The sequence below is a fragment of the Eublepharis macularius genome, chromosome 13 (assembly GCF_028583425.1).
Source record: "Eublepharis macularius isolate TG4126 chromosome 13, MPM_Emac_v1.0, whole genome shotgun sequence".
Classification (NCBI taxonomy): domain Eukaryota; kingdom Metazoa; phylum Chordata; class Lepidosauria; order Squamata; family Eublepharidae; genus Eublepharis; species Eublepharis macularius.
In genome coordinates this window covers 20,838,567-20,858,714 of record NC_072802.1, presented here as the reverse complement: position 1 = coordinate 20,858,714, position 20,148 = coordinate 20,838,567, and the positions used below count along the sequence as shown (strand labels likewise).

Below are 20,148 nucleotides of genomic sequence, written 5' to 3'. Positions count from 1 at the left end.
TTTACAGTATTCTCTGCATAGAGTCTGGTACAATTATCTCCCTCTGGATGCCATCTGACGGTGATTAACAGTGTGGCAACAAATAATAACATAATAATAACATTCGATTTATATACCGCCCTTCAGGACAACTTAGAGCCAAAACACACGAGAAGAAATACCTAGGTTCAGCACCTGTTCTCTTACCTCAATGTTTGCCGGGATCTGTAGGCGTCCTGGAAGCTTAAAGTTTAGCATTTACAGAGCAGCAGGAAGGGAAATACAGGCACCTGTATTTCCCTTCCCCTTCCTGCTGCTCTGTAAATGCTAAACTTTAAGCTTCCAGGACGCCTACAGATCCCGGCAAACCTTGAGGTAAGAGAACACGTGCTGAACCTAGGTATTTCTTCTCGTGTGTTTTGGCTCTTAATGCCCACTCAGAGTGGTTTACAAAGTATGTCATTATTATCCCCACAACAAAACACCCTGTGAGGTGGGTGGGGCCGAGAGAGCTCTGGAAGAACTGTGACTGATCCAAGGTCACCCAGCTGGCTTCACGTGGAGGGGTGGGGAATCAAACCCGGTTCTCCAGATTAGAGTCCTGCTGCTCTTAACCACTACAACAAACTGGCTCTCAAACTATTCAACCATGGTTGGCAGGAGGAAGATAAGAGAACTTGTGGGGAGGTGGGAGGGCACCACAAGTAGCTTGGGGTCAGTCCTACTAGTCTGACTTAAGCTTTCCTTACAAAAGAAGCAAACACTTTTTAAGTCATGCTTTGAAAAGTCACTTGTTTGAGTGATCTAATGGATTTTATGTTTTAAGATCTGTATTAGTGTGTAAGATTAGCTTTCAGATGTCAAACGTGATGCTAATTGTGTTTTAATGGGGAGGGTTTGAGAACACTTATTGGGTTGGATCCAGTCAGCTTTTTTTACTCAATCTTGCCCAATTCCCCTTCTTACTACAGCCCATGCCCTACATGGTTTTTGTTCAGGCAGGGCCTCTAATCCCCAGCATAACCTTTTGGGTGGTCAGTGGGGGACCCCCTCCCCCCTTTTGCTCCAGCAGAAAGTCAAACTCATCTTTTAAAAAAATCATTAAAACTCATTCATTAATTCATTCTTTCTCTCTTTCTTTGCATGATTATCTTCTAGGATGTGTGCTGTATTTGGTGGTATCTATTGCCTGCGCCATTCTGTACAGTGCCTTGTGGTGGACAAAGAAACTAGACGGTAAGGATAGCGAGAAGTAACCTTCTCTCTGTTTTTTTTATATATACACAAATCTGTGAGATGAAAAATGCCAGAGTCAATTTTTAAAAAATGATTCTTCAAAGATCTTCCTTGGTATTAATAACACATCAACCTTGATTAAAAGTAATTTGTATATAGGTCCTCCAGAACAAGGAAAGTGGGTTTAGAATATAGAAACTAAATTAATTTCCCTCCAATATTACTGCAGCCTCCTGATCACCCAAGCTTGGAAGACAAATCATTTCGGTTGCCGGGGGTCTGGTGATGAGTGATGTTAGTTTTCCTTGTGGCCTTACCTACTCTAATTGATTTTCATCAGATGACAACAAAGCCCTCTGTTATTGCATTTTTAAAAATGAAGCTCACCTAAAGACTCATCAGATTAATCTTTGCTGATAATGCATGTCACTCTAAGAGAAAAGACTTTAATGAGTTTTTAGGTAGATTGTTGTCATAAACTACGCTGCCCTCTTACCATAGGATGAATTCTTTTTACAACAGTATCGGGCCTCTGGGCAACTTTTTTTGAAAAAAAGTTGGAACAAAAATCGGCGGGTATTTTCTGACTGTAGCTACTGAGTTCACATCTCTGGAGCCCGGCTTTGCTTTTGCATTAGTTTTTACCATTATGAGAGCTGCACATATGGCTAAATGCTCCAGTATGCGTGTCTCATATATTACAGGACATGGGTGGGGGGAGCAAGAGCAACACATGGATTATTTCATTGCTGAACAGTCTGCCTGCTAAACCCATCAATCATCAGTTAAAGGAGAGGCCATAGCCTTGAGGTAGAATGTATGCTTTGCAAGCGGAAGGTCCCAGGTTCAACCCTTGGTATCTCTCCTAAATTGTTTCTTGGTTAAAGGCCTCTGCCAGAGACACTACCCATCAGAGGAGACCATGAGTTGGATCCCATGGAAAATTTCCACGCGCTTACGAAAGTGCTAAAATTGCTCCTCACTATCTGCTTGCACTAAGTTAGAAGTGCTTGTATCCCCGCTATCTTTTCTCCATGCACAGGGTGTAGCACTTTCCACTTAATGAGTCACTGCATTTAACCCAAAACCAGGCTCTAATACCTCTAGTCTTACTTGTTCAAAACAGTTTCATATGCTCATACTAAAACAACCAGGTCTCCGACTGGCCAGTACTATGTTGGAGTCCACAAATGGGAGATGACTTGAGAGTGCATTGCAAATGATTCTCTTCTATATTGGCATACACAGATATAGAAGGAGAACTGGAAATACGTGGGAGACGTGGGATACTGCATTAGGCAGTTGTTTCCCAATAGTAAAAGAGACACAGTGTCATAGTCTATGAGTGTAAACATAGTAAAATAGACATATATAATTGTTATTCATGCTTAGGGTTTTTTTCAAATTAAAAAGATACAAGTTCTTTACTTGTCTACCTCTTCTTCCCTCTGTTCTCTAGCATTTCAGTACTCTATGAGAGATAGCGTCAATCCCTTCTGTTGGCCCCACCAAGTGTGTATTGATGTAGGTTGTCTGATCATTGATCCTGCTTCCATCTGGAAACTTTTGTCAACATTAGTGAATCTAGAAATTTAGGCAAATTATGACCCTCAAGGAGCCCGTGGCATAGAGACTCTGATTTAAATCCCTGCTCAGCTGCGAAGCATATTGGATGACCTTTGGCCAGTCACTCCCAGCTTACCAGAGTTGTCATCAGGACAAAATGGGGAGTGGAAATATTTGCCCTGAACTCCTTAAAGGAAGAGCAAGGGGAAAGTGATAGATTTTGCATGGCATGGGGGTCAGCTGTGAATAGAAAGGAGCTCAGTTCCACAGGTCACTTGTGTAAGCCTAAGCTCCTCCAGTTGTGGCCCATGTAGGGCTTTTTTTCAACCGGAACGCAGTGGAATGGAGTTCCGGCACCTCTTGAAAATGGCCACATGGCTGGTGGCCCCGCCCCCTGATCTCCAGACAGAGGGGAGTTTAGATCACCCTATGCGCACAGCGCGGAGGGCGATCTAAACTCCCCTCTGTCTGGAGATCAGGGGGCGGGGCCACCAGCCATGTGACCATTTTCGCTGAGGGCAATTTAAACTTCAACCCCCTCCCCCCTTGTTCCAGCTGATCCAAAGTGATATCATTGTGCGGTCCCGGAAGTGTGTGCGCACTTTGCGTGTGCACATTCGGTACTGGGGCACCACCTCCCACCAGGAGTTGCCCCCTGTGCTGGCAACCTACTGAGTTCCACCACCTCTTTTCCCAGAAAAAAAGCCCTGGGCCCAAGTATTTATAAAAGCATACCACCTTATAGGTTAGAGTTTGTGTTATACACTAGTGTTAGTGTTAGGAAACGTGATCACAAGAAACCAGAGATTTAAAGAAGGATTCACATTTCTTGAGAAAAATTAGATAGCTAATAAAATTTGCTTAGTTGTCTTGGCAGATGATAGTTTGTATAAGATTTATGATCTGCCAGTTCACTTCAGGATGAGTAATTTATGAAACAATGTGATAAAGAAATGTTTAAAAATATCAAGTTTGTTCCCAGAAATTTTGAAGCCCTGAGAAGAATGTTTTTCTCCCAGTTTTCTCAATTTTGCATTGGAAAAAGTCCTCAGACTGTTTCATGCTATATACATAAATGCTTTTTTTAAAAACAAAGTTTTTCTCACTCGAAAAGAGAAAATATTTCATAGGAGTATTTTTTTCCCAGAACTTTCCAAATTCCCCAATTTTCCCTCAAAGAAAATTCAAAAATCCCTCAAAGCATCCTGTGGTGCAAAGTGGTAAGCTGCAGTACTGTAGTCCAAGCTTTGCTCACAGCCTGAGTTCAATCCTGGCGGAAGTTGAGTTCAGGTAGCCAGCTCAACGTTGACTCAGCCTTCCATCCTTCTGAGGTCGGTAAAAGGAGTACCTCGTTTCTTGGGAGTAAAGTGTAGATGACTGGGGAAGGCCACGGCAAACCACCCCATAACAAAACATCTGCCAAGAAAACATCATGATGCTGCGTCCCCCATGGGTCAGTAATGACTCGGTGCTTGCACAGGGGACTACCTTTACCCTCAAAAACTGCAAAAAGCTCTCAGAAAAAATGGAAGAAGTTTTTTTTCTGAATTTCCCCAGTCTCTCTCCCCCCCCCCCCAAGCCTTAACACCTATAAATGCATGCTTAGGATCTTTGCCTTGTCATATGCTTCATCTGCTGTGGTCTGTTCTGAGTTGTGGACAGTTGTGTTTTTTTCAGTGTATCCTTAGTCAACAAATACCATCTTTTGACTTTTAAATCAGTGGCTGTTGGGGAGCAAACAAATATATCATGCAGGTGGTAAAGCAGTACCTGCTACAGTCCATAACGATTTGGGATGCTAGACTTGAGGAGGGAGAGGGGCATGGCTCATTCCGTAATCTGTGGTCTGAGACCGGCATGCTGCGAGCACGTTTCTGTTCTCATCTGTGAAATGTTGATGGGTGTGCAGTCTCCAGTGGGCATGATCTAGAATTCATGGCGCAGAGGGGTGAGACCTTGCAAATAAATCACCATCAAAGTTCTTAGTTGCAACAAATGCAACGGCTTACTAATCCTGATGTCGCTCATGTGCAGCACATCGAAGGCCCCAACACAAATGTCCTTCCCTGCTTGGAGCAGCACAGAGCACAGCTAGCTTGAGCTGAATAGATTTGGTTCGTTTCTTCCATAGGGATTTGTTCTCAGGGATTGGACCTCGCAAACTGGATGACACAAAATGAGGTCCTGTACAAAGAAAGTAGCTAGTAGAGTTGCAGTGTTCGATTCTTTTACTACTGTTCAGCCTTAAGCAGAGTTATGCTTACAGAGAGCTGACTTCAATGGACCTCTGCTTAGGAGAATGGCATTATAAAGTGACCCAGTTAAAGATAAAAGACCTTTTTTCAAACTGATTTCAAAAGTGCCTATGGTGAATCTGGCGCCATTTTTGAAGAGGGATCAGTGTGTCTGTTACTTATTTATTCCATACTTCCTCCAAGCTCTAAACAGTTGGTTCTTCAGATAAGACTGAAAGAAAGTATAACTGATCCAAGGTTAAGACGCGAGTTTCCTGGTAGATCTGTGATGTCAACCTGGTTTTTACCCAGTCCTAAGCCAGTACTGTATCTCTGCATTATAGTGATTCCATCCCCCCATTAAAATTGGTGCTTGCCATTAAACCCCCCCCCCCCACACACACACACACTTCGGTTGACAAGATGGAGAGAAGGAGATGTAGACACTGAAGTCCAATGCTCTCTTGTGTACAAGTGTGATTGTTTGTCTTGTCCTTTTAGTGGTTAATAGACCTTTTAAAGGTTAATAGACCCCCCACCCCCGGATATTAAACTGGGTACTCCCAAGCAGGTTGTAAGACAGATTTCCTTAGGAGTAAGTTCTACTGAAACTGTTGGGAATTGCTTCCAAATAGCTGGATCCAGAAATCTTGTACTGTTCTTCAGAATGTTGGGTTTATACATAAACTGTCAACCCACTAAAACTATGATACTTGGTTAACTCCTCTTAATAACAAAATTCCAGTTATCTTTGAACCAAAGCATATTATTTGTTCTTAAACGTGACTTTATTCATTGACTGGATGTCATTGAATTTTTGTCGGCAAGTTTGGTAGGAGTACTGTTTGTCACAGAGATTTAGCTATGTGCAGGGCATGTCCTACAGCTTCTGTGTCATTAAATCACTGGAGCTGACATACATGGGAGCAATAGAACGGCTCTTCTTGAGATTAAGTAAAGTAATCATAGCCCTTTATATGAAGCACATCCATATTGTTTTAATACAAAGAGGTAAAAGGGAGGAGGTATCTGGAGGGGGCTACGTCAGGATCAGAAAACCTGAATTAGTCCTACATACACCCTTCAGATCCCACGAGTATATCCCTTTCACAATTTTCCTGCCATAGTTTGAAGCCGAAGCACATATGGAGCTCCACCCAAACAACTGTCCAGCTATATTCGGTGTCTGTGAACGTACGTTCAGACCTTCTTCCAGCAGTGATGTGAAAGGAACGGTGCCTGCTTGTCTAGTGTTTGCACTTGCCCGCTGCCACCCCTACGTCTGGAGCTCTGTGGGCGTTCCATTGTGAGTACGGAGCTCCTTTATGTCTGGATTGCCCCATCCATGTCAGCAGCCGGAGCAGCTCCAGAAGTGTACATCGAACTACCTTGTCTGTTGAAGTGTATGGAGCGTTCTTTGGAGACAGACAATGGCCTTGGCACATTAGAATTTCCTCACAACCCTGAGAAACTGCTGGATCAGGGTTCATACGCTTATGATAAGCCCCCTTCTCCTCCTTTTCTCTTCAAGCTAATGGAGATCTGAAAAACTATTTTTGTGCCCTCATATATGTGGTTGTCTGCTTTATGGTTTAACCAAGTTTAAAAGAAGGAGTTTCCTTTTATTATTGCTCCTGGATAACCATCAATTTTGTTGATTTTTTTTGTGAATGAGAATCTTGTCATGAGCATTTGCCTTTAGGGAAACAAAAATTGAATTCCCTTCCCCATTAGCTTCTTTCCCTTTTAACTTTGTCTCTTGGTTCTTTCCCGCTGTGTAGATCTTGCTTATGTGGCTTCATTTGGTGAGATTTAAGGTGTTTTAATTTACGTCTGTGTATTTTGAGCAGGATTTGCATTAAAAATAATTGCCCACGTTTTACTTCGAGCATAGTTTTTAAGTGTGTTTCCAAACGAGACTGGCCTGGCCTCCAACCGCAAAGATGTGACAAATGTAAATTTATATTTCCATAATAAAAAAAAGATATAGCAAACACTGTAATTTACATATCTTTCCTGAAATATTGCATACTGGCTTTGTCAGTGCTGGTAAGTCCATTTCAAGGATGTCGCCCTTAGTCCATTAGTTTGGATAATGAGCCCTATAAAGTACATTTATAACTGGTGGCACTTGGCAAGGAAGATGGATTCTAATTTTCATCCTTTTATCTAGACACATTGAAGAAGGTCAATGGAGGGTTCTGTATGATTCATTGTCCCAACACATATCAGATGACGGAGACCCGATAATGTCATTGCATAAGTGTGTTCCGTATTTGATTGTGGCACTTGAAAGAATTCTTCTGCTGATCATCCTTTTTTGAAGTAAAAGTAGAAACTGATATTAAAAGAGCCACACTCACTGTATCTGTTGTTGTTGTTTTTTTTATTAAAAGCCTTATCAAATGTCTGACCTGTTAGCTATCACCAAGTAGCAGCCAGAAAGTAAAATAAAGAGCAGTTGATTTGCGTTTTTGCTGCCTTTTGAGGGCTACACTATGACATTTAATCAACCTTTTTTCCACTCCCCCAACAGAGTTTTTCGAGAGTTTGGGTGGGGGGAGGATTGTTTCATAAACAATAGAAAAAGGTTATAATTAGAAATGAGTGGTGCCAGCTGGCCTGGCTTGTTTGTTAGTAGCATTTAAATGAGAAACTTGAGAGTGAAATTAGCTTGGCGCTTATAAAAAAGAACTTTTTTGAAGTTTCAAGAGAAATAGACACCCTGTGTGTATGTCCAGTCACAATTTTGATAAATAATGTTAGAACAAGTTTTTTCTGTTGGGCAAATCATGGTAGAAACATAAGGCTGTTGCTGAAAACAGTGTCCCACAATGTTGCATTCACTTCTCTTTCTCTCAGTACCATAATATGTGATTTCCCCTTTTCCTTTCCATGTCATTGAGTGGCAGTGGTGGATCAGGTGGGGAAATGTAGTGCACAATAACATCAGAATTAAGGATGTTATAAAAATTTGTGAACACTCTTTTGGTTTGAACAGGTGGGTAGCCCTGTTGATCTTCTTCAGACTCCAGAAGGAAGCTCTGACTCTTCAAAGCTTACACCCTGAAAAGCGTGATGGTTTCTAAGGTGCTACTGGACTAAAATCCAGCTGTTCTACTGCAGACCAACAGGGCTACCCACCTAAAACTATTCTTTTGGTTTGAAGTTCCTACTTTCTGACATAAGTTTTCTCCATGGGGGGAGGTGGAACTTTAATAGTACACCCCCCCACACACACACACACACCATACTAACAAAACTCAATAGAATTGTCACCTGAAAAATTAATTCCAGCTCTTGGATTGTTTTCAGGAAAAATAGTGTATACCTTATCACACTCCAGAAATGTTAACAAAACAAGTAAGTTGAGAACAAGAGCATCAAAAATGAGCACAATGAAAAGCCTAGAAATAACAACATACTAAAACAAGAAGAAACGGGATCGTGGTACATCCCTCAGAACCAAATGGTGAATCAGGATGTAGTTGAGTTTGTGAATGACATCAGAGGAATCAGGATGGTGGAAACCCAAATCGTTTTTGAGGAACTTAAAAAGCATTTCTATAGTCTTGATGATTGGACAACAGAATGGCAAGTGACACTATATGTTGTGTAAAATTATTCATACTAAGGCATAAAGAGAGCCAGTTTGGTATAGTGGTTAAGAGCAGCTGGACTCCAATCTGGAGAACCGGGTTTGATTCCTAACTCCTCCGCTTGAAGCCAGTTGGGTAACCTTGGACCAGTCACAGCTCTTCCAGAGCTCTCTCAGCCCCACCCACCTCACAGGGTGATTGTTGTGGGGATAATGACATACTTTGTAAACTGCTCTGATTGGGTGTTAAGTTGTCCTGAAGGGCAGTATATAAATTGAGTATCATCATTATCACCATCCCCTAACTTCACATGTACATTAGTTGGATCTAAACTTGTTCTAACTTGAATTTGTGTTGGGATATCTTCGTGAAAATATCAATTCAACATGTGATAGCAATGAAAAAAGCTATTTCCAGGCAATGGCTTGTTGGGAAGCTGGTTGAGAATACGATTTTCAGTATAGTGATGCCCTAACCATTTTGTGGTACATCTGCATTTGGAATATTGTGTACAGTTCCAGATATTCCATCTCACAGAGGAAAAGATGCAAGGAAAGGCAACCAAAATTATCAAGTATTAGAGTTTCTTCCATATGAGAAATCAAAAAGAGTCCAGTAGCACCGTTAAGACTAACCAATTTTATCTTAGCATAAGCTTTCGAGAATCAAGTTCTCTTCTTCAGATGCCATCTGAAGAAGAGAACTTGATTCTCGAAAGCTTATGCTAAGATAAAATTGGTTAGTCTTAAAGGTGCTACTGGACTCTTTTTGATTTTGCTACCACAGACTAACACGGCTAACTTCTTTCCATATGAGAAACATCTAGATTGTGCAATGTACAATTCCCCCCCCCCAAAAAAAGATGATTGAAAGGCAGGGGGTGGGAATAAGAGGGTGTGTGAAGTTATGATGGGGAGCAAAAGGTGGGAGAGGTTTTCTCCACTAGGAGCTCTGAATTGCTCAATGAAATTGGTTGGCAGTAGATTCGAGACAAATCTCTTTGCATACTTTCTAATCATCTTACCAGCTGTCAGAAGATGCGGTGATGGCTGCTGGCTTTAGGCGGCTTTAAAACTAGATTAGACAGAAGCTCCATCAGTGCTGGTTGGCCATGGCAGCTAAATAGGAACTTAAATTCGGAGGCCCGAGTCTCTCTGAATGCTGGTGGCTTGGTGAAGGCTGTTGCTTTCATGCCGTACTTACTGGCTTCCCAGAAGCTGCCTGGTCCGTATGAGAAACCGGATGCTGATCTAGATGAACTTTTCCTACGTGTTGATCCAACAGGGTGGTACTTATATTTTTAGAATCTTGGGTTTTTCGGTTCTTTGTATGGGATGAATGCACAATGTGGTGTGCTACTGCACTTTGTTTCTTGTGTAATGTAAAGTGTAGTTTTCTCCGAGAGATGCTGGTGGCAGGGTCTGCTGCCACACTGGGCAAACTGGTTTGTAACCATGGGAGGTGTAGCATGATGAGATTTTCCTTAAGCAGACTTTAAAGTCAGGGTTTTTTAAAAAAACAATAACATCTAAATAATGATGTAAATTGCCCTGACCTGGATAGCCCAGGTGAACCTGATCTTGTCAGATCTCAGAAGCTAAGCAGGATAGGCCTTGGTTAGTAATTGAATGGGAGATCTTCAGCGAAGACTCAGATTGCAGAGACAGGCAATGGCAAGCCATCTCTGTTAGTCTCTTGCCGTGAAAACCCCAGTGGGGGGTGGGGTGTCACCATAACTCAGCTATGACTTGAGGGCACTCTCCATCACCAATGATGTAAAGCATCAGACCCATTTGTACTTTTTGGGGGGGGGGTGCTTCCAGGTAAAGCACAGTGACCTGATGTTCAAGCTGCAAGTTCAATTGAGATGAGCCGGGTGCTGCAGGCCTGCCCAGTTGCTTGCACTTTCTGTCAGATTGTGTGTGAGTAGCTGGGATGAGATTGGGAGCGTCGGCCCACCCAATCTGCAGGGTCCTGACTCTGGCATGCAATTGCTTCAGTCTTGTCAGCGATGCCACTAAAGTTCGTATTTACACGACTTGGTGTATGAAGTTCAGTAACTTGTGATACTCGCCTGAAATCCAAGACGATCATTTATGGCCCCCTCAGCTTTCCTCTGGATGAAATCCTAATCTGAGGTTGAAAAGAACCCCCTCCTGGCAGCTTCTCATTTGCCTGTGTGTTGGTGGTGGTGGCGGTGGCAGGGTGGTCTCATTAGAGAACTCAGAGTGAGGCATCCATCTCTTTTTCTGTGGTGCCTTGAATCTGGAATGGCAGCCTCTTAGGTACCAGGATCAGTGGGAAATGTAGCTCCCCAAGGTCATTAAGTCTTTAGCATGAGCCTCAAAGGTACTGAAAATGACATTTCCCAGAAATCCTGACACCCAGGATGCTGCTGTTGCAGAATTCTAAGTGACAGCAGGGGGGAAAGGGGTAAGCCTTCCTGCCACTGACACCACAGGGGTAAGTATGAATGGGGCAACAGGATAAGGTTTAAGGTATTGGAGGGAGACATTTGGGTTCTTTTTTGTTCCTGATAGTGTTGTTAGAAGCACAAATTGTTTTATATGTTTACATGTTTTATTACATTGTTTTAAATGTGATATTTGTGTTTTAAAGCTTGTTTGTAAAGTTGTGATTGTTTGCTAACTCGTCCCTAAATTGGATGGAAAGGCAGCATACAAATGTTTTAAATAAACTACAAGTGAGTTTGGATTTTGAAATTTTATTGAAATGCCGGAGGGTAAACGAGTTACTATTCCATTTCCCCCCTTTTAAACTTCTGAATTGAGGCTCGGGGTGCCGGAGGGTTCACCCGTCACTCTTATTTGTTCCCTTCTGATATTCTTTCTCGGAGATCACATGGTCAAAGTGGCATATGGTGTTGTGCCTGGGGCATCTCTTCAGTCCCCCCTTGAGAAGGGACCTGTAGGTCTTGTGGCTTCGTTGCCAGTGCCACCTAGCTTTCTTGCCTGCACAGCACCTGGAAAAGAGGAAGAGAAGCATCACTGCAATAGGGTAGTGCTAAGATAAAATTGTTTGAATCAAACAATTAGAATTAAAACAGATACTGTTTATCTAATTAACATTATAGTATCTGTTTTGAAATGGTATCTTCTGTTCAAATGACATTATAACACATTTCAGTGCATCAAAGTTAACTGCACATCTTAACAATTATGAGGCTCCAAATGTTAATTTTTACTATGTTAACAGTTGTAATCAAAGTGAGAGAATTAGTCTTTGACAACTTTTCCTTGAAAAGAAAAAAGACTCTAAGCATTAGATATGTGGTTGATTTTTGCTGCTCTGCCTTGTTCTTCATATGCCTGACAATAAAATGAATCTTTCTCTCGTTCTATGATAATGTTGAGATACCATTTTCAGCAGTAATTTAATTAACATTGTTTGTTCTGCTGCTATATGGCGTATGAGGGCTGTAACAAAGATCAGCTGCCTTACTTTTCCTCTTATGTTCTTTCCCTCTTTCTTTTTTAACAGGTGTAAAGCAATCATCGATCATTTTGGTCAAAGAATAAATGCCAGCTATTTTGTTGTGGAAGATAGTTACCTTTCAGAAAAGATATGTAGGAATGTGTGTTACAGGTAAATATCAAGGCAAGAGGGAAGAATTACATGTTTATTACGTTTCCATCCCGCATTTTTTCCATGGATCTTAGAGTGGCATAGATAGGGTTGTGGGATATTCTCCCATCCGTGCACGTATCCAATCCAGACTTACTTCACTTCAGGAAAAGTTGGTGCATCATATGCCTTTAGACCATATCCATATTTACACCTACTAATACGTTCACCCTGACCTGGATTGCCTAGGCAAGCCTGATTGTGTCAGATCTTAGAAGCTAAGCAGGATCGGCCTTGGTTAGTAATTGGATGGGAGACCTCCAAAGAAGACCAGAATGGCAGAGGCAGGCAATGGCAAACCACCTCTGTTAGTTTCTTGCTTTGAAAACCTCAGCAGGGGTGGCCATACGTCAGCAAGGACTTGAGGGCACTTCCCACCACCCACCACTAATCTATTCTCCCATATGAGCTCATGCCAGCTGTCCCATAGCACAACTTGTGAACAAGCAGACTTGCCCTCTGCAGAGGGCTACTGTGTAATTAGAACGGAGAGATACTCTTTCCCTGTTTAACCCCACCGTTACTCTTTCCCCTCCCTTTGTCTCCCTTACAGCAAATATAACAAGTAAGTCCCTGCCATCTTTTTCTTTCTAAATTGCTGGGTAGTGTAGACTTGTGGCTCTATATACATAAATACAATTAAGGAAGAGAGATTGCTTGAAAGGAAATGTTATAGGAAACCTTTTGTACTATTAAATTATCTCCAACACTCCAGAGAACTTATAAGAGCAGACCGCGTGTCATCTCCTGGTTGAAATGGCATCTGGATGCATACCGATATGCTTGAAACTTTAGGTGCAGAAAACAAATTCTCTTCAGCTTGTTGAGGGAGGGGAGGGAACATCAATGTTTTGTGAGGAAATAATGACTAGTGAATACCCTCTCTTTCTAGTTAAGGTCTAATACTGGTCTCCTCACGCTCTTTTTGTGTTCCTGTAGCTTCAAGAATGTCACTTCAAGCAGTACTGGCACTTTTAGTGGCAAGGAAAACAAATTTGCCTTTATCGTACTGGTATTTTTCATAGCTTTTGTGTCCTTGATCTTATGCCAGGCGAACTTGCACAGAAACCCAGAAGAGCATCTTAGATGTTTCTTGAAGGAGCATTGAGCTGAACGGTCCTGCATGTGCCCGCCTTTCTCCCCACCCACTGGCTGTGCTTCAATTACGCCATTAACCTTTGCTGAGGCAATTATTAGTTAATGGTTATTTAAGAACAATTAAAAGTTCTTAAAGTGGGTCACACCAACGGTCTGCCTGGTCCAGTCTCTCTCTCACAATAGCGAATACTGGATGCTTCAGAAGGTATATAGTAAAAATAAGGTCATCAGAGGAGTGGCCCATTTCCTTCACTCTTTTTATGGGAAGTTCAGTCATGGCTTGAGCCAAGGGCACACCTCTCTCTCTCTCTCTCTCTCTCTCTCTCTCTCGCTCTCTCTCTCTCTCTCTCCCCCCCTCTCCCCCTCCCTCCAAATCTTTTTTTAAACATGAAACAGGGAGGACAGGTTTTCCTCCTTCTGAGGTAATGTACATGGGTAGGAGTTGCGGTTGTCTCCATAGAATTGAATAAGTTTTCAATTTTGTATTCTCTGCAAATCTGATAAGATTGCTTCATTAATGTTAAAAAAAGGACCAGAAGATCCACTCTCAACCTCTTCACAATTTCTGTTTTTAGCTTGTCACTGTCCCATTTATTACTAATCTTTGTGGCGTGCAATTATTCAGCCTTCCATGAAGAGAGTTTCATTTGGGTAACTGTGTTGGTCCTTAGCAGAAGAGCAAGGTTCAAGCCTCGTATCACCTTCAAGATGAATAAGATTTTCAGGGTAGAGTCAAAGCTCTGAAGAAGGTAACTAATATCTGAAGAGGGAAGCTTTGATTCCTGAAAGTTTACACCCTGAAAATCTTGTTCATCTTTAAGGGGCCACTGTTTTTATTCAGTATCTTGCAGGTTTTCCAAGGGCCTTCTTTACACAGGTGGTGTGTGAGACTAGGTCAAAAGTTGTGCAGAAGTCCAGGTATATAGTGTCATATGTGCTTTCTTCTTGCCTATTTCAGAAAAGCAAACCTGGCCCAACTTGATTTTCCTTTTTAAAAGCCATGTGACTTTTAAATGACCATCCCATTTTCAATACACTCAAAAATTGAGTTCAAATGCAACCGTAACATAATGTCTTTTATTAGTTTTGACTAAGAAAGGTATCACTCTGTTGTTCCTTTTGGATTTTTTTGCTCGTCGACCACCATGGCTACCTGCAATTTCGGTCTACAAATGTGTCACTTTCACCAATACATCAGTATGACCATGATTTTTGTCCTTTTTATCTTTCACACTGCAGTCTCCCATCTCGAGGAATTCTCTTATAGCTTTCTTTTAATGGTGTGATCTGTTTTGTATTGGTTTTATGTGGTCACTCAGTTCTCTAATTGATTTAATGGTTAGGATGCTGACTGTTTTTAGTATTGTTGCTTTTATGGGTTATTTTTGGTGCTGCTTTTAATTGCTATGTGTTTTATTGTTATTAGATTTATTGTTGACAATAACAATTGTTTAATGTTTATTTATTTAGACAATTTCACTGCTGCTTCTCCCTAAAAGTGGCTCCTGTGGTGAAAGCATGGGGTAGAAAATTTCTAAAGTAAATAAATGCTTTCCATTGGTGTAGCAATTTTTCTTTCAGCTAGGTAGATGGTCTTTGGTATTAAAGCAAGCAGTTTTTAGCTGTGATATATGGGGTGTGCTTATTCTGATCCCCCAAATAAGCCAGGGGCAAAATATTCCTGTGTCCACAGGTTCTTGAACGTTGTGATTGTCAGCAGTTGCAAACACATGGATTATTTAAGGTTGTGTAGGACTTCCATGCCTATGATGGCCAGGACCCAAGCAGCTGCTTTAGACACGCCCAGTAAGATTTTTGCCTTCAGGTCTCCTTTTTACTCTATCTCAACATGCATTTCAGATGTCGTTGTAGTTCCAAAAGTACCAGTGATGTAGCATGAAGAGTTCAAGAAATGCCATCCCCATGTCTGTTGGTTGCACAAAACTAGTGGCACCAGCAATTTGGGTACTGGCATTGAATATGTTGCTGGATAATGGCTATGCACATGAGCGCTGTCTGTGAAATAATTTGTTGTTGGGGTGATTATATGAGTGAAGCAAATATTTACACAGAGAGCCAAGTGTATTCATTATAGTTTGATGGATATTAAGAGCTGGCTCTAGCAACCTTTATATATGTGTGTGCTCAAGTTGTAATCAATGTCTTAATGAAGTTGATCATATGCAACTATAGCAATGTGCAGGATGTTAAGTGAGGAACATTATTTTCTCCTGGTGTCTTATATCTGCAAAAGCCTGAATCCATATGCCTCTTCTCTCTCCCCTGTTTGATGATGAACCATAACTACTTTATTCAATTACAGGCAGATCTCCCGAGCAGTTCTCATTACCGATCGATCGATACTGAAGACCAGTTCAGATCAGCAGGTTAGCCCACATAATCAGTCAAAGTAAATTTCCTCCTCATACACAGTTGTCTGTGACTATGTTTGAGAGAAAGTACAAATTTCCAAACAGTTCATTCAGGTCAGATTTTTGCAGTGGGGGTAGATCTGGATTGATCTTCATGGAACCTTTTAACCAGGCAATGGAATGTCCAAGCATTCAGAACAAGAAAGGACCAATGAAGAGGAATAAATACTTGATCAATGAAACAATCCATATCAATGATTCTTTTCGGCAAATAAGCAATCTCTACATCTCCAGTGTCAGAACAAAATTTTGTGGGTGGACCACACAAGAACTACCTTGTAACAATGATCTCTAAGTTGTGTGTGTATATGTACACTAGGGTTACTTATCTATCTGTATCTATATCCCTCTGACCTTCCCCAACTGTTCTTTAGGGCTAGCTCACAGGCCAGGAGGATAATGATACAATCTTTAAAAAAGCTATACCCTTCTAAGCCCGTTGACTTCAATAGATTTATAAGGGTGTAACTCTGATTAGGATTATACTGTAAGTCTCAGGACTCCAGCATCAGATGCTGTTAGAATCCATTCCCTTTGCACACAACGTGCATCTCTGTGTCCTTTCAAATCCTCTATGTAATGCTGAACCTGGCCCCTGTGTTGATTGATAGTTCCAGAGAAGGGGACAGGTTTAAAGAGAGGAGATTCTTCTGCAGACTTGGGGGGGACCCCCTAGATTTTCAGAAAAATGAAAAAGCCCCCCAAATGGAGGGGGTAAGTCTCGCCCCCAAACCGAGGCATGTTGTCTGAGGAGGGGGAGGAGCCAGGTGAATGAACTTGCTGGAAAAGCTGCTGCTGATGCAGGAGAGGAAGAGTGGGAGTGGAGGGCACAGAGAACGAATGGGAAAATATGCAAACAGTAATCTCAGATCAGATAGCAACAGTTAGCAAACCCAGTTCTGCCATATAAGCGTTCATATAACATTGTCCCAGTATCTCTGGTGCAGGTGCAAATGAGGCTGCTTAACTATAGGAAACCTGTTTGCCAGTAATGTTCAGTTTTCCGTCAGCCTGAACAAAAGTCAATTGGGAAGTGAAGGGAAGAACTTGCTTCTGGCTTTAATGAGTGGGGCAATCAAATAAATCACTGTAGCTTCACAGTTTTCCAGGCCCACCAAGGCAAGGCTTCGTGTCTTATGAAATGTGTCTGTAATGATCATTAAAAGATAGCAGAGGCTTATTGCTGAAATCGACAGCAAGCCAGTGTTCTCCTTTCCAGTGACAGGTTTAGCTCAAGTGAGGTTTTGCTCTGGCAGTTGCGTTTTCTCATGCAAACGTCACAAGGCAGACCTCTTGCTGGATGGCAGGTGCAAACCCATCAAGATAAAAACAGTCTGTTTTTTAACTTCACTTTGACAAGTTTCTGGTTACAAGTTAGAAAATCATGTCAGAGAAAAACCAAAGTACTTTGCCTCACAGTACACAAAGAAAACTACTAGATGAGCTCTTTTCAAAGACATTTTTCAGCTCAACTATTCTCTCTGTGTCCTAGATTTCCATTTTGAATATCCCGTCCATGGAGCCAGACCAGCCGGCAGTTTGCATCATTGAACTTTGTTCCTCTGCCATGACGTGCATGAAAAATACATGTAAGTACACAGTGCTTTGATTGCTGTTCTTTCTGTTTGAGCCAAGCTACAAGTGACGCCTGACACAGGTTGGACACTTGTCAGCTTCCCTCAAGTTTTGATGGGAAATGTAGGCATCCTGGTCTTGCAGCTGTAATGGAGAGCCAAGTTGTAAAACCAGAACGCCTACATTTCCCGTCAAAACTTGAGGGAAGCTGACAAGTGTCCAACCTGTGTAAGGTGTCACTTGTAGCTTGGCTGTATGTTTGTTTTTTTAAATAACCAAGAAATGACCTAAGTAACTATCTTTTGATTTTGTTCTTGTCTTTCTTGGTTGGAGATACCTGGCCTTGCTTATGCCAAACCACCTTGAATAGCCAAATACTTTCCCTAGGAAAATAGATTAGCTAACACTCATGAAGCAAAACAAAGTCCATCTAGTCCACCATCCTGTTTCCTGCAGTGGACAACCAGAGGAACTTCACATATGTATGTTTGGTAGAGATGGATTTGTAGCCAGACTGAGGGCCAGTTTATACTTTACGGTAATAGGCACGTACACCATGTTTATATCAGCATGAACAGTGGCAAATTGGACTTTTTAAACAGCGTAAGTACAAGTTGAGTGGTTCCCACAGGGACTGCTTAGCTCAGAGCCAGTTAGTGAAGAAAACAGGCACAGGCCTGCCTGTCTCCCCCCACCCCAACACATACTCATGCACCACTTCTGGCCTTGGCAGTAGCGCAGGAGGAGGCTACCAGTGAACATACTTCGTTGGTTTTGCTGGATGGGTCCCCTGTGGAATTACCAGTGCCACTAATGCTCCATTGGCTTGCTCATGATTGCCAGCAGCACTCCAAGAAAATTCCCTTTGGGAATTTTCCCAGTAAGTTAAAAAGTCCATCTGCCCCTTAATGAGAAGGTGGAGGAGGTACATACATGTTACTCTCCATGGCCCACAGGTTGCCTTCCTTTGCTAGAGCCGCCGAAGCCCAAAACTCGAATCTACCCACTCCTGTTATCTGTTTTAATTACTGCCATTGCAAAATGCAGTAGCCATAAATGAGATTATATGGATGTTTGCATCAGAATGACATAAAGGAAATGAGATCTTGTCAATATAGTAATAAAGTTTTGATGATTTCTGCGAAAGGTTTTTAAATGTGTATGATACATACTGTATAGATTGGCAACGACCTTTTGGAAAAGAGGTTAGTGGCATTTTCTAGTAAGATCTCGCTTCCGTTTTTATGAGGTTTTATGATTCAGTTATTGCAATGAAATATGGATTTCGAAAGTTGAAACAAGTACTTCCTGTGGCAATGTAATCTCATACCCATCTGCCTTTTCCTTACCAACTCAGCATTTATCATTAAAATTCTACTCTTAACATGATAACTAAAAAAAACCAGCAGTGCAGTTGATATCCAGATTCCATGAGTTGTGTATGCAAGTACTTGTGCAGGAATAAGTGAAAGAACTATGTGAGGGAACCACGTCATAAAAGCATGGATTGTGTGAGAATGATAAGCAGACACAGGACATTCCACTGACGCTACTGCACAAGCAACAGTTGTCATAGAAATGCCACATTATGCAGTTGCTGATGGTTTCTTTGTGCATTTCACAAAAATTAATTCTGCGCTGCAACATGCAGAATGTGCAAGTATTTCCAATGAAGCAACTTTGCATGCATTTTCTTAAATATGTATGACTTTTGTTGCTTCTGGTGCTCTGGGGGGGTGGAATCAATGAGGGCTTTTAAGTCTCCTCCTCCCATCTATTCAGAACCGTACCCAGCCCATCTTTGCCTACAGACACCACACATTTGGTATTCTGTTTATCCTTCATGTAGCCATAAAGGCTAGAAACGTTAACAAAAGAAATTAAAAGTCTCTGATAGAGATGGGCATGGAATGCGAAAAACCTGAAACGAGCATTTCGTGTTTCGTTGCATTCCACGAATCACAAACTTTCATGAAATTGTCCCGTTTTGCGAAACGATTTGTTAGTTTCTTGATTCGTCAGGGCACTTCAATGGCCCCCTTCATACTCAGAGATACCAAACTCGCAGGGAGACTTCAGCAAGCTCTCCTCACCCAACAAGCCAGCAAGAACAAATGCTCTAAATAAGAATATAAGCAAAGAAAATTAAAGGAAAAAAGGTAGGCCTCAGTCAAACTAGGCCCCAGAGCTAGGCAGTGCTGTGAGACTTGGGTGGGGTGGGGTGGAGGAAAGAAGGCACCCTCACCCAATGACCTTCCCAGCAAGGCCAAGAGCTGAAAATAAGAGAGGCTTTTCAGCCTCTTTTAAAGCAGCAGCAAATCCAGCCAAAAGCTCCCAATTCCACTCTCCCACTCCTCCTTCTCCCTCTGTCTACTGCAACTGAAAAGCACAAGGCAGAGAACTGCCTTATATAAGAAATGTTCACATAGAGCAGAACAGGAGGTCTCTGGTTGGCAGACAGACCTGCCTAACAGGGTTTAGAGGGATGAGATTGGTGTTCCCATGGCTACAGAAGGCCCATCTCCTCAGTTGCCTAGAGGATTAACCCCTCCCCTGCTCCTTGCTGTATAGGGCAGAATGGAAGCTCTCCAGTTGGCAGGGAGAGCTGCCTATCAAGGTTATGTGGGCTAAGATTGGGGTTTTCAATGGCAACAAAAGGTCTGCAGACATTCTAGGCCTATGTTGCCTAGGGAATCAGTGGATCAGCGCCAGCCTGTCCGGCATCAGGAATCATTCACGAATCGAACGAATCAGCCCAAAAAAGTCGTGAATTTTGTGAAAACC

General features: G+C 42.0%; 1 protein-coding gene across 3 annotated transcripts in view; it reads left to right on the top strand.

Annotated features, from left to right (window-relative positions):
- Positions 1–20,148, top strand: part of CHM (CHM Rab escort protein) — a 98,066-nt gene that overhangs the window by 62,162 nt on the left and 15,756 nt on the right. For all 3 annotated transcript variants that reach the window (XM_054996784.1, XM_054996783.1, XM_054996782.1), the window contains 4 exons: positions 1,138–1,215; positions 12,116–12,220; positions 15,681–15,744; positions 17,282–17,378. In XM_054996784.1, coding sequence (XP_054852759.1) covers positions 1,138–1,215; positions 12,116–12,220; positions 15,681–15,744; positions 17,282–17,378 — 344 coding nt within the window. The remainder of the gene's footprint in view (positions 1–1,137; positions 1,216–12,115; positions 12,221–15,680; positions 15,745–17,281; positions 17,379–20,148) is intronic.